General features: G+C 30.5%; 1 protein-coding gene across 1 annotated transcript; it reads left to right on the top strand.

The window, feature by feature from the left end:
- Positions 1–355: 355 nt before the first annotated feature.
- LOC114377261 (probable leucine-rich repeat receptor-like serine/threonine-protein kinase At3g14840) lies at positions 356–13280 on the top strand. Its single transcript, XM_028335699.1, has 24 exons — positions 356–677; positions 1058–1232; positions 3854–3925; positions 4041–4109; positions 4481–4552; positions 4680–4751; positions 5357–5428; positions 5537–5608; positions 5734–5805; positions 5897–5971; positions 6070–6141; positions 6363–6434; positions 7295–7357; positions 7774–7836; positions 7919–7954; positions 8076–8116; positions 8965–9341; positions 9997–10192; positions 10291–10437; positions 10709–10827; positions 10952–11162; positions 11276–11513; positions 11921–12071; positions 12566–13280. Exons 1-24 carry the CDS (start codon positions 578–580, stop codon positions 12926–12928), a joined length of 3000 nt encoding a protein of 999 aa, XP_028191500.1. The 5' UTR covers positions 356–577; the 3' UTR covers positions 12929–13280.
- Positions 13281–14105: the final 825 nt, after the last annotated feature.

Genomic DNA, 14105 nt, shown 5'->3' with positions numbered 1-14105 from the left:
TTAAAGTTTTTATAAAAAGTTGACTAAGCCAACTGTTAGAGGCTGCCAATCAACCACTTGCAGAGAGTGTGTGTATAAAAATTAAATAAGTAGTCTTGGATTCTTGTATATTTTTCAATAATGCTTATCTCCTCTAACAATATGTCTTCAAAATTAAAATCCAATTGTCATGCATTATTGTTTCTTTATTCAATTATATATTTCATAAAATTATACAAATGGGCAGCCACTCCGGCGTTGCCTCTATCTTAAACAGAACATACAATAGTGTTTATTTAATCATTATCTTTAATATATATATATATATATATATATATATATATATATATATATATATTTCAGCACCCCTTTTTTATGTAACTTCGTGTGAACTTTCACTTATTCAATTTCTCACCATACAAATTAAAGTCATCTTCTGCGTTATATCTTTGGCTGCCATTAATGTTTCCCCACCAACTCTTTCATGCCATATAGAATGATAGCTACTTAATTATATCTTTCTCCGCAGCTACTTAATTTCTTCTCATAAATTCTGAGGTTTAATAGTTTAGTCATCATCAAAACAGCAAGAGCAAGCATGAGATCAGTAAGTTCCCCTGGTTTCTTCTTCCTTTTGTTTCTTGCTGCCTTTAGCTTTGCCAACTTTGCTTCTGGAGCCACTCTGCTTCAAGATGAAGGTACGTAAATAGCTTGCCCCAGCTAGACAAATTTAATTTTTTAGATGTTTTTTATATTAATCTTTATTCATATATAATTGGAATTTTATTTTATTTCCTCACGTAATAAAAGTTTTCACATTAGAGATCAATATAAAATATGATGGTGAGACTACTCCTATTCTAATAAAATGAAAGAAAGATCAAACTAATTAACTAGTTGCGTTCCAGATAAGAATGATTAGGTGGGCGTTACAGATAAAAAAATTATACATAGTTAAATGACTTCATGATTACAGAAGAGGGTTGAACAGTTGAGTAATTATAAATTTTTGCTATATGTCTTGGAATTGTACGAATCAAGAAAAATGGCTTGATGATTTTGTTATATATTATTACAGTGAAAGCTCTGGAAGATATAGCCAAGACACTTGGGAAGAAGGACTGGGATTTCAACGTAGATCCGTGCAGTGGACAACGTAATTGGACTTCTGCGGTTCAAGTGAAAGGGAGTGAAAACAATGTCACATGTGATTGTACCTTTGCCAATGGCACCGTCTGCCATGTCACCAACATGTAAATGTCTCACTCCTTTTCTTTTCTTTATGTTCTTGATAGGAACAGTTAAGGGTATGATAGCTAGGTAATTATGATCAGGAAATTTAGTTAATTATTTGGTATTCATTAGATTCCTTTTTAAGAAAACACATTCTATTTCAATTCTTCAATTTTTCATGGAGATGGAAAATATCATAAAAATCGTTTATATTTAACTAAGGTTAATCAATAAGTTCCATAACTATATATGGATTTTTTTAATTAAATTCCTATTTTTAAAAAAAACTGTGACAAATTAATAATTATTTTTTTGACAATCTAATTTCAGAGACTCAAATATAATTTTTCTTACAAAATTAAACATACAATATTATAAAAAAATAGTTTAAAAAATTAGTTAAAAATTCCCAAATAATTTAAGACCTTACTGGTTTAACCTTAATTAAACAATTAAAAGAATCATTCAAAAAGCTATATATTTTGTCTAAATATAATGTAAACAAAATGAAAGTCGTCAAATAGCACTTCAGTCAACTTTCAGCAGCTCATTGATTCCGTATACGTACAGACTGTGCTAGCTGCAGAATGAAGAATTTTAATCTATTTTTCACTTTGGACTTTTCTGAACCCACCATGCATCTTTAAAATCTTTTATTTTTTCGCAACTTGTTTGTGAGATTTGTATTTTTTTCGCAACTTGTTTCTGAGATGTCGGTTTGTCTGGCTTGTTTTATTTCTCTATCTTTTAGCGTTGAATTTCAATATGATCACCATGAAAGCAAAGTCCGTATTCAATGTGCACGCAACAAACATATTATATTCTTGTTAGCAGTTGTAGGTTTTTAAAATACAACTAACCTATTATTTTAGTTTGGTTCTTTGTGCAAATTCCTCATCATTAGGTTAATCTCATTGGGATTAATTAATTATTGCCAAATATAGAACCAGTTCTTAAAAAAATTTAACATTTTCTTAAAAATATAATATGTAGTCTCATAGTAACAAACATGAAAGGAGAAGTATCTAAAATAACAAGGGAATCTAGCTACAAGCAAAGGGTGGGTGGGTGGGAGACTTCAACACCTAAAAAAGCTTCACAAACTTAAACAATATTGCTTAGCAATGATAGATTTTCACAGAATGTTTCCTATTCATTCTTCCTGCATTTGATTAATTTCACACTTACTTGAAGAAATTAATGAAAATGTATCCGGTCATTTTTAGAAAATTACATATAAATAATTTAAATGTGTATATTTTATTGTTCCTAATTTTAATACATTTGAATCTCCTGTTCTTAATTTTTTTCCCTTTTCTGATAATAATTATTAAATTTTTTTAAAATAAATTATTCCCCTAAACTAGGATCCTAGATCCGCTACTGCCCTGCATATATGGGAAGGATATTACAAGTCATTTCCCACACCCCTTATTTTATATAAACTTACGCATGATATTCACATTTTATTATTTTGTTTTGACAATGGTAAATGAGAATTTTGTTTTGAAATTTTTATTCATTTCACTGTAGTTTATTAGCTAAACGACTGGGGACTGCTCCATGGTCTTGCATCTGCCCACCCCCACCCCAATTCCGTCCCTACATATTATTTTTATATATCTCTTCGTTAGGGGTGAGAATAGGTCAGGTCAGGCTTTGAAAGGCCTGAACTTAACCTATGATGAATCTTTGAGGCCTGAGCTTGGTCTATAGTCTATCAAAGACTTTTATTTTTTGCTCGGTTTGACCTTTTTAAAAGTCTGGTCTGACCTGATAGCCTTTTTAAAAGTCTTCTTCACAATAAATATTTAATATTTTATGGAGTAGAAACGTAATAGGAAAATTAAAGAAAAAGGAAAGTCAAATCAAAATAATGAGGAATATAAAATGGAACATGACTCACACCTAAATTGTAATTAAAGTCCTTGATTATAAGAATAGAAATTATGGAGCAGTCGGATAGTTTCAAAAAAAATTAATTGTATCCAAAAAATAATATTATATATTGGTATCAAAATATATATATATATATATATATATATATATATATATATATATATATATATATATATATATATATCAGGCTTATAAGACTTTTTAATAAGCCTAAGCCTGGTCTATTTAATTTAATAGGCTTTTAAAAAAGTCTTAGCTTAACCTTTTAATTAAATAGGCCAATAAATTTTTTTATATAAGCCAGGTCGTAGGCCCTATAGTCCAACCTGACCTATTTCCACCCCTACTCTTCGTTATATCACACATTTTATCTATTCTCTTTGTTGTTTTCCTATTTTTACATTTGATGTAAAAAAACTTATACACGTTTACTGTACAGTAAATTGCAATTTCTAATTATTAAGTTGATGGTTTCTTTAAGGCCCAAATTTGCTTGTACTTACTTCTCAGAGCCCAAAGATTATGGGCTTAAATTGAACTTAAAAGTGGGAAGATTTCATACTTGCCAATTTTTTTTTTCTTTCTATTTAATGTAATTTTCATCAATCATGTCAAATTAATGAATAGTTAAATTACATTTGCCTTTTAGACTTGTTAAGGGTTATTATTAAATGTATTTTTCTCAGTTTAGAGGAACCAAATCTTATTTTCTAACCATTTTCATGGTTAAATAAATGTGTAGACTTTTGAAATCACAAAACCTCCCTGGCACTCTCCCTCGGGATTTGTTCAGGTTGCCTTTCCTTCAAGAAATGTATGTAATTCTCAAACTTTGCTCAACTTCCATCACAGATAACGAATTTGCTTATTTTCTTTGTTTGCTAACATCTATGTATTTATTTTGCATGTCAACACAATCTTTGTTGCAGTGACCTTACTCGCAACTACCTAAACGGTACAATTCCTAAAGAATGGGGCTCCACGAAACTTGCCATAATGTATGATTTTCCGGTCATTTTTATTGAGTTTTAAATCATCAGCTTATATAATTCGCTCCTGCTTCCTGACATAAAGGGAATTATATAATATGATAAATTCTACATACATACTTTTAGATGTTTTTTTTATATTGCTTTTCAATCAAAATTAGAGTTTCACTCCATTAACCTCTATTATAAAAGTTGACATTTAAGGTTGGTGTTGGTTATTGAGATGAATTACTCTAATTAATTTAATCGGAGAATATATTACCAATAACACCTATAGAACTGTATCAGAGTTTTGTCGTACATTACATTCTTTAAAAGACTTAATAATTGTTATCAATATTTCTTGAAGCTAATGCCAACATATTTCTTTATCATGACAGTTCCCTCCTAGGAAATCGATTAACAGGTTCAATACCAATAGAGATAGCAAACATATCCACTCTTCAAAGTTTGTGAGTTTGTTGTTATCCATATATACCTTATCAAAGAAATTTTTTCCATTTCAAATATTATGTAATTATTATGTAACAAAATTAAAGAGTTTTGGAATGGAACCTAACTTCAACTTGATTTGGGCAGGGTCTTGGAGGGCAATCAACTGTCTGGAAATCTTCCTCCTGAGCTTGGGAATCTAACCCAAATTCAAAGACTGTATGCACTTTATTTTATTTCCCATTTACACCTCCTTATGTTAAATACCCTTTGGCAATTTGAATTATGTTGGAAAGCCACATAAGTTTGATTATTTCTGATTTGTTATAATTGCGGCCTCTTTGGGAGCTTTCTTAATTGTAGCATCAATGAGGTGTGTTTCTTGTTTAGTCCTTTATTGTTTAGAAATATGGCCCGAATAATGCTTATATATGACTTGATAATTCTTATCTAAGTCAATTTTGTAAAATTTAATTAGATATTTATCTCAAATTTTATGATATTAGAACTTATCTTAAATTCAATATTGATATCACCTGTATTGTCACACTCTAGGCTCATTACCTAGTTGTGAGGAAGTGTGTTAGAAAGTTTCCTTAATAACGGTGACAACTAACCTGCCTTAATTGTGACCTCTGTGGGGTCTGGTTACCTTAGTTAGAACCTCCCAAACTAGTTTTGACTTGAGCTAAGACCTAAGCTCAAATTCTTCGAACTTCCTTCATTGTTGTTTTCTTTCCATGGCCAGAGGCCAATATTTGAAATCTATTTGTATGGTTTAGATTCATAATTTATTCTTGTTTGTTGTTATCAATTATACACAGGCTACTTTCCTCCAACAATTTTATTGGAGAATTACCAGTAACATTGGTCAAGCTCACTACGTTGCAGGATATGTAAGCTTGATTTTATTTATTTATTCTACTCAGTGATGAAAAATTTAAAGAGTATTGTTTTTGAATTAAAAACAACCCTTGCTCATTTCATACCCTCTCATTATGCAGTCGAATTGGGGATAATCAATTCTCTGGGAAGATACCTAATTTTATTCAAAGCTTGACAAGTCTCCAAAAACTGTATGAACTCTCCTTTTTTACTTTATTGAATTGGTGTACTTTAATATAATTGTTTTTCTATTGTTTGAATTAGGTTGTCTTATTTCCCGAAGTCACTAATGATATGATTATTGTACTTGATATAGAGTGATTCAAGGGAGTGGATTAAGCGGGCCAATTCCGTCTGGAATTTCATTTCTAGAAAACTTAACGGACTTGTATGTGTGAATTTATACAGTAAGCAAGGTTTCAATATCAATGATAATTTTATTCGTGTTTACTTAGCTATTATTTTAATGTGATATACAGGAGAATTAGTGATCTGAATGGATCTGAACATTCTCTTTTCCCACAACTTAATCAGATGAAGAACTTGAAATATCTGTGAGTTTATTGCTTTGACTTTTTTCTTGAATAAAAATACAAAGAAGTTAAGCAAAAGGAACCAATAACATAATCTTATCAATTTTGTTGTTTGGTAGGATTCTAAGGAATTGCAACATCAATGGAACACTACCTCCATATCTTGGGAATATGACAACTTTAAAAAACTTGTAATTGCATACTTTTCCATTTTTTATTGCAATTAATGATTTATTTTCTTTAATGTGATTTATATTATTTTGTAACTTCTAATATATTGTTATGTCTCATAGTACCTGTTTCGATGATATAACTTTAATATTATATCCAAACCATTAAATTGTAGGATATTTTTTGCAATAATAGTTTTCTTTGCCAGTTCTAAACTCATTCTCAATATGTTTTCTTTCAGAGACCTTAGCTTTAACAAATTGACTGGACCAATTCCAAGTACCTATGATGCCCTAAGAAAAGTGGATTACATGTAAGAAATATTTATCATATTTCCTAGCATATCTTAATTTGTGATATATTTTTAGTCATAAATGCATTGATTTGAGTACTATGCTCCACTTTTAGTCTAAAGTATGATAGCAGGATAATCCTAATTAGATTAACATGTGAAATACCTAATGGAGGCTTAAGTAACAAAAACCAAGGTTTTATTAGAATAGATAGGAATGAACTATTTTGAAATTTGTATATATAAATGCAAAAATATTAAGTATAAGTTATTTTTATTAATATGATGTGATATGATTAACAAATAATCTCGACCCTTTAATATAAAATCAAAGATTGATATTTACATCCACATATATGGAAAAAACATTTATAGGCAAATGTTAGTCTTATAAATAAATCTTTGTACCTCCAGGGATTAATCTTTGGATCTCAGTGGAAGATATCTTGATTTCATCCTAAAAGAGATATAATTGAAGTTAACAAAAATATTGGTTGCTATTTCAAAATATCAAGATTATTCATATGTAGACTCATAATGAAATATTTTTCTATAAAAAAGGATCACGTGTCTTTATCTTTTTAAAAAGAGAAAATAAATAATGAGAAAGAACAAGATAATGATCAGATATAATGAGAACCAACTCAATAAACTAAGGATCTTGGGTTTGAGTACATTAATATTACTCCATTTATTTCACTGATCCTGATTAGTTTCTATGAATCAAAATACTAGTTGCAGATAGAAGGATTTGTGTGAGAATAAGAACATAGATAAATGGGTCTGGTTAAGGATGACTAGTTTATTTTCCATAGTTTTGGATCATCAATAAATGATATATTTTGCATATTAATCCCTTGATTTTTTTCTAATGTACGTAGATATTTAACTGGGAATCTTCTCAATGGACAAGTACCTGCATGGACAGAGAAAAGTGACAATGTGTGAGTTCTCTTTCAAATGCTACTTATATGATTCCTTGGACTTAGCAATACACATCATTTGTGTAGCAATAAAATAGAATCGTATCATTTATTCCTTTTTCTTGTTTTCTTTCTAAGGAGACTCTAATTTTTTTCCCTTTTTCTTCCATTTTCTCTCTTATTTTCATTTTAAGAAATAATGTTGCTTTAGTTTTTTTTTAAAGCAAATTAATGTAGCTTTAGTTATATATAGTTTATGCTTTTGTCCTTGGGCATTAAGTCATGAGACTCATCACCACCTAGTTACACTAAATGTGTTTTAGTTATTCTAGATCTTGATCTTCAAAAACATATAAATGATCCTTAATATGAAATTAATTTTTTTAAGCATTAATCTTTTTTTAGAGTTTGAATCAAAATTTATAACTTGTATGTAGGGATATTTCATTTAACAACTTCAGCGTCACAAGCCAAGGGAGTACATGTCAAATTGGAAATGTGTAAGAATCCTTGTAGTTGTGTGCTTTTTTGTTTGCAAATTTAATCAAGAACCTAAGTCGTAATCATCTCTTTATGTCACAGGAACTTGTTTGCTAGCTCTATGACGCACAATGACTCGTAAGTTTATTATTTTTATTACATGCATATAGTTTTCATTTTCCTTATTATGCAAGGAATATTATATTGATCATGATGGGGATTATGCTAATGCATTTTGTTCCTTCCATTGTTCTCACAGAGGAACAGTTGCATGCTTAGGAAGCAGTGTCTGTCAAGAAAGTAAGTTTCTTTGCATGTGGAAATTTTTTTGTTAACTGTTATGTTGTTCTAACTTAAGCTTTTGTTTAAGTCCTTTTAAGGAGGAAAAGAGACTAAAGAAATCACGCTTGTATAAAAAATATTGTTTTGGTAGTTTAAAAGTTAACAATGTGGAACCATTTGACATTTCACAACAATATAAACCACTTATTTAGGTTTTCTTTGGATTCCTTTTGGAAGTATAGTAAAAAAAATCTTAGATGATCAATGATTAACAATATATAAGCCTGACAAAAGAGCAACATATATTGATTTACATAACATTTTATCTTAGTTTTCTTCTTTTTGCATTAATTAATCTTTTGTTGTAAGTAGGTTAAAAATTCTTTCATTCTATAACCATGAATCACTAATGAATTTGTTAATGTTGTAAGAATTTTTATTTTTGACCAATTGGAATAAATGGGATAAGACTTTTATTGTTGTTGACCATTTGACATCTAGTTCCATGAAATGTTTCATATAAGAGGCTAACATGGAACTCATGAATGGTTTTCTAATTATTTTGTTTTCTAATTTCTCAAAATCTATTTTATAACTTCAAGATAATTATCTTCTCATTTTTCCTGCTTATGCCAACCTTCGAGCATACATAAATCATCTTATGTGTTCCATGAAAAACAAAATATCAGCAGCAAAAATATCATCACTTTCTTTCACTAGTTAGACCTATATAAGTTAACATAACTCCACTGCATCTTTATTTTGAGTAGAAAAGAAAAGGAATAGAAAAATACAATTTGAAGGAATGTATTTTTCTAAATAATATTTTAATTATTGCTAACTTTTATTTTTAATTTTTATCACAGCGTTATATTCTCTTCATATAAATTGTGGAGGAAAGATAGTAACAGACAATGGAAGCACATATGATGATGATTCAGATACTGGAGGTCCAGCAAGATTTCACCGAAGTGGAACAAAAAATTGGGCATATATCAATACTGGTAACTTTATGGATAATGACGCTGGCGCCTATTATATCGTGCAAAATAAAACTTTGCTTTCTATGGACAATGTTGACCTATACATGGATGCTCGAGTTTCTCCCATTTCTCTTACTTACTATGGATTTTGCCTGGGAAATGGAAACTACACGGTTAATCTACATTTTGCGGAAATCATGTTCATTGATGATCAAACATTTAACAGCTTAGGAAGACGAGTATTTGACATCTATATTCAGGTATATATATACTCAACATTTTTTTACCCTTGTCATGGCGTTTTTTCATATATAAAATGAAGGTGGTAGCTTTGATTTTATTAGGAAAACTTTTGAAATATTTTCATACATAAAATATCTTAGCAATTATATATTTTTCGGCTCTACAGTCACTAGTTTAACTTCATTTATCAAATCATTTGCTATTTGGTACAATATTTTTAAAACAATATGAAAATTAAAATATTTAAGGCTTGTAATCTATGAAACACGAACTCTAACCGACACAGGATATAACATAAACACAGATATTTTAATACAATATATTAATGTCTAAAATATAGGATATTGAAATATCACATACACATATAAAAAAAATTTAATTAAATGAAATATGAGTAACATATATCAATATATTTAAATTGATAGTATGTTCACCTTTTTTTTAAATAGGTCTTCTATGTTTTTTTAAGTATATTAGCTGCATAAAGTTAATGACTTAAGTGTTTCAACCAACAAAAAATCACTTTTAAACTAGACATCTAATAAGAAATGTTGAACAAATGTTGGGGTCAAAAATGGGTCCAACATGCTTATGCTTCGAACAGGAGAGGTGTTTGTGTTTCATAGCTTATAATTATCATGGAGCATTAGGGTTTGAATTGAAATGTTGTAGGGAGCGCTAGTGAAGAAGGACTTTGATATTGTAGAAGAAGCAGGAGGAATTGGTAAGGCAGTCATCACATCATTCACTGCTGTTGTGACTAGTAATACCTTGGAGATCCGCTTGTATTGGGCTGGAAAAGGAACAACCAGTCTTCCATTTAGATCAGTATATGGTCCTCTTATATCAGCTATATCTGTGGAACCTGGTAGGCTATTGTATTCTCTTTAAGTTTATTCTCATGCTATATATGCCATCATGATATTATTGTGTAATATGTGTGTCTTGTGTATAATAATTAAGCAGATTTTACACCTCCTTCGAAAAACAAAAGTAGCATATCTGTAGGAGTTGTGGTTGGAGTTGTGGCAGCAGGAGCAGTTGTTATCATCCTTGTACTTGGTATACTTTGGTGGAAAGGCTGCTTCGGAAAGAAAAGTTCTTTAGAGAGAGGTACTTACAAAAAAATTACTTTTGTTGTCATGATTATCAGTCAAACATTTTGCTAAACGCACTGTATTATTCATATGAAAAAAAAGGAGAAATTATGCATGTTGAATAAGTTTGAGTATGTGCCTTAATTACTATATCTTGTTATTGGACCTTTGAGGCTAGTAATTATCTAGCTAAGTAGAAAGTTGCATGCTCATATGCAGAATGCATTCGTAAAAATTTCTCATTATAAGAGATCTCGATCTGATATTTCTTCTACTTCAATCAACAGAGCTACAAGGTTTAGACCTGCGAACGGGTTTGTTTACTTTAAGACAAATCAAAGCAGCGACAAACAACTTTGATGTTGCCAATAAGATTGGAGAAGGAGGTTTTGGTCCTGTGTACAAGGTATTTTCCATTATATAATAAATTCTCTTTATTATCATACATTTATATAATTTTACATATTTATTTTTAAAATAATTTTTTCAACATTACAATAACTATATTGCATCGATCCTTTAAAATGTAGGGATGTTTCTCAGATGGAACACTAATAGCTGTCAAACAACTTTCTTCTAAATCAAGGCAAGGGAATCGTGAGTTTTTAAATGAGATAGGCATGATTTCTGCTCTGCAGCATCCTCATCTTGTTAAACTCTATGGATGTTGTGTGGAGGGAGATCAACTATTGTTGGTATATGAATATATGGAAAACAATAGTCTTGCTCGCGCTCTATTTGGTAATTCTTCTTATATGGTCAACTTTGGTTGTCATTTACGTGATATTGTTTAACTTATGTACACATGACTACACGTAACTATTGTCTAATTTAAATCATTTTCCCAAATAAAGGCGCCGAAGAACACCAAATAAAATTGGACTGGACAACAAGATACAAGATTTGTGTTGGTATTGCTAGAGGTTTGGCATACCTCCATGAAGAATCAAGATTGAAGATTGTTCATAGGGACATTAAGGCAACTAATGTGTTGCTTGATCAAGATCTCAATCCAAAAATATCAGACTTTGGTTTGGCCAAGCTTGATGAAGAGGACAACACTCATATTAGCACCCGAATAGCTGGGACATTGTAAGTTCCTATACCTTTGGTATAAATTTTATTTAGAAATATTTTTTTTATTTTGATTTCAATTTAACGTAGTCTCTAATTCAAAACCAAACGTGAAATTTTGTTATGCATATGATTGGACTCTAAAGAAACAAAAGCACGGGGACTGTATACTGGTGATTTACCTAATCAAATTCAACTTTTCGAATTATCCAACTTAATAACTAATATGAATAAGTGGATTACATGAGAAATTTAGTCTTTAATACAGTCTGACATTTCATTGATCCATGTAGCCAGTTAATCTACTTAGTGGTGGGATAAGACTAATTAAGGTTGTTTTTTGTTGTAGTAAAAATAATTACCAAGGATTATGCAGGTTTCTCGGTTTATGTACGTAGCTAATAAACTTTTTTTTTACTATATAGTGGATATATGGCTCCAGAATATGCCATGCATGGTTACTTGACTGATAAAGCAGACGTCTATAGCTTTGGAATTGTTGCTTTGGAAATCATAAACGGAAGGAGCAATACTATTCACCGACAAAAAGAAGAATCATTCTCTGTTCTTGAATGGGTAAGTATTTTCAAGTGGTTTTCAACCAACTGTTTTTGAGGATATTGACAAACCATTGATAAGATTTAATTTATAAATAATATTGTTGAGTTTCTATTACTAGACTTTAAGAGTAACATGTTTCACGTTTCCCATGATTAGATATGTAAAAAGAGAAGTGTTATTTCAATAAACTATATTTCTAACTCACTATTTTCTCATAGGTGATTAATTCATGTTAGTCTTATTTCCTCATAGTGTGAACAATGTGAATTTCAACCAATAGGAGAGAATATGTTAATTGTTTCCTATTTTTGAAGTCCTTTTACTCTTCTAGCTTTTTCTTTACAAATTGATCCATTCTAAATATTCAAACTATGAGCCAATAGCTAGGTTAACAACTTCTTACTCGATTATAAATCTGTTAAAATTGTTTCAATATATATAGTTGGTTATTTTGAACTTTAAATTGACTTTTGGAATCAAATTGTTTTTTATACTATTATGTTTTCCAGGCACATCTGTTGAGAGAGAAAGGAGATATAATGGATCTAGTTGATAGAAGATTAGGTTTAGAGTTCAACAAAGAGGAGGCGCTAGTGATGATCAAGGTAGCTCTCTTATGCACTAATGTGACTGCAGCACTTAGGCCAACCATGTCATCGGTGGTCAGCATGCTAGAAGGAAAAATTGTTGTTGATGAAGAGTTTTCTGGAGAGACAACTGAGGTATTGGATGAGAAGAAAATGGAGAAAATGAGATTGTATTACCAAGAGCTGAGTAACTCAAAGGAAGAACCATGGACAGCTTCATCTACTTCTGTAGCAGATCTTTATCCTGTGGGCCTAGATTCTTCTTACTTGGAGAAGAGAGATTAAAGACTTTGGAGAAAAGTTGCTTTAATTTTGTATTAATTATTTTGTTGTGAGTTTATGTGCAAAATTCATTTCTTTCTTGTAAATCTATTTGTGATTGTTTGAACGTGTGCAAATGTATGCATCAGTAGCTTTGGTTTTTTATTTTTTATTTTTATGTTTAATTATTTACCAAGTTTTAAGGAGTTTGTTGTTAGGTTGTCTGATTGTTATGTGTGAGTAACTTAGCAGCTTAAGCTTAGTTGCTGAAGTTTAGCTAGTTAGTTGTTATTTTCAGTTTTTCAGTTTTTTAACTTAATCTATTTAAGCAATATCTGATGCAATCAATAAAAGTGTGCATTTTTGTTATTTACAATATTCAACTCTCATCTTCATTAATATATCTCCAACAAACTGGTATCAGACCTATTTTTCTCAAGGGGATCTGTGAGTAATTCAACAGCAAATCTTACCTTCCTTAATTCAATCCATAACATGGATTCTGAAACACCTATTTATAGCATTAGCGCCACCCATGTTTAAGGGTAAAAATTATAAACTATGGGCATTTGGGATGAAAGCCCACCTCGAAGCGAATGATCTCTGGGAAGCTGTTGAGGAAGACTATGAAGTTCTTCCCTTAATAGATAATCCAACCATGACTCAGTTGAAGAGTCATACTTTAAAGAAATCAAGGAAGTCGAAGGCAAAAGCTACATTATTTGCCGCTGTTTCAGAAGAGATTTTTACCAGAATCATGCACCAAAACTCAGCATTTGAAAGTTGGAATTTCCTTAAAATTGAAGATGAAGGAGATGACAAAGTTAAAGGTATGAAAGTGCTCAATCTAATTCGTGAGTTCGAGATGCAGTGAATGAAGGAGTCAAAGACAATCAATGAGTACACAGATAAGCTTCTTAGCATTGCTAACCAAATAAGGTTGCTTGGTTCTGAATTTTCTGATTCTAGAATCGTTCAAAAAATACTTGTAACCCTTCCTAAAAGATTTAATGCTACTATATCTACCATGGAAAATAGAAAAGATCTATAAAAAATCACCTTGGCAAAACTAACCAATGCCTTACAAGATCAAGAACAAATGAGACTGATGAGGAGTGAAGATTATGTGAAAAGAGCATTGCAAGCTAACTTACAAAACAATCAAGGAGAGAAAGAAAAAAGGAGGAGTTTTAAGAAGAAT

The sequence above is a fragment of the Glycine soja genome, chromosome 11 (genome assembly GCF_004193775.1).
Source record: "Glycine soja cultivar W05 chromosome 11, ASM419377v2, whole genome shotgun sequence".
NCBI classification, from domain to species: Eukaryota; Viridiplantae; Streptophyta; class Magnoliopsida; order Fabales; family Fabaceae; genus Glycine; species Glycine soja.
Note: the sequence above shows the minus strand (reverse complement) of the source record. Positions and strands in the feature narration are given on the sequence as shown.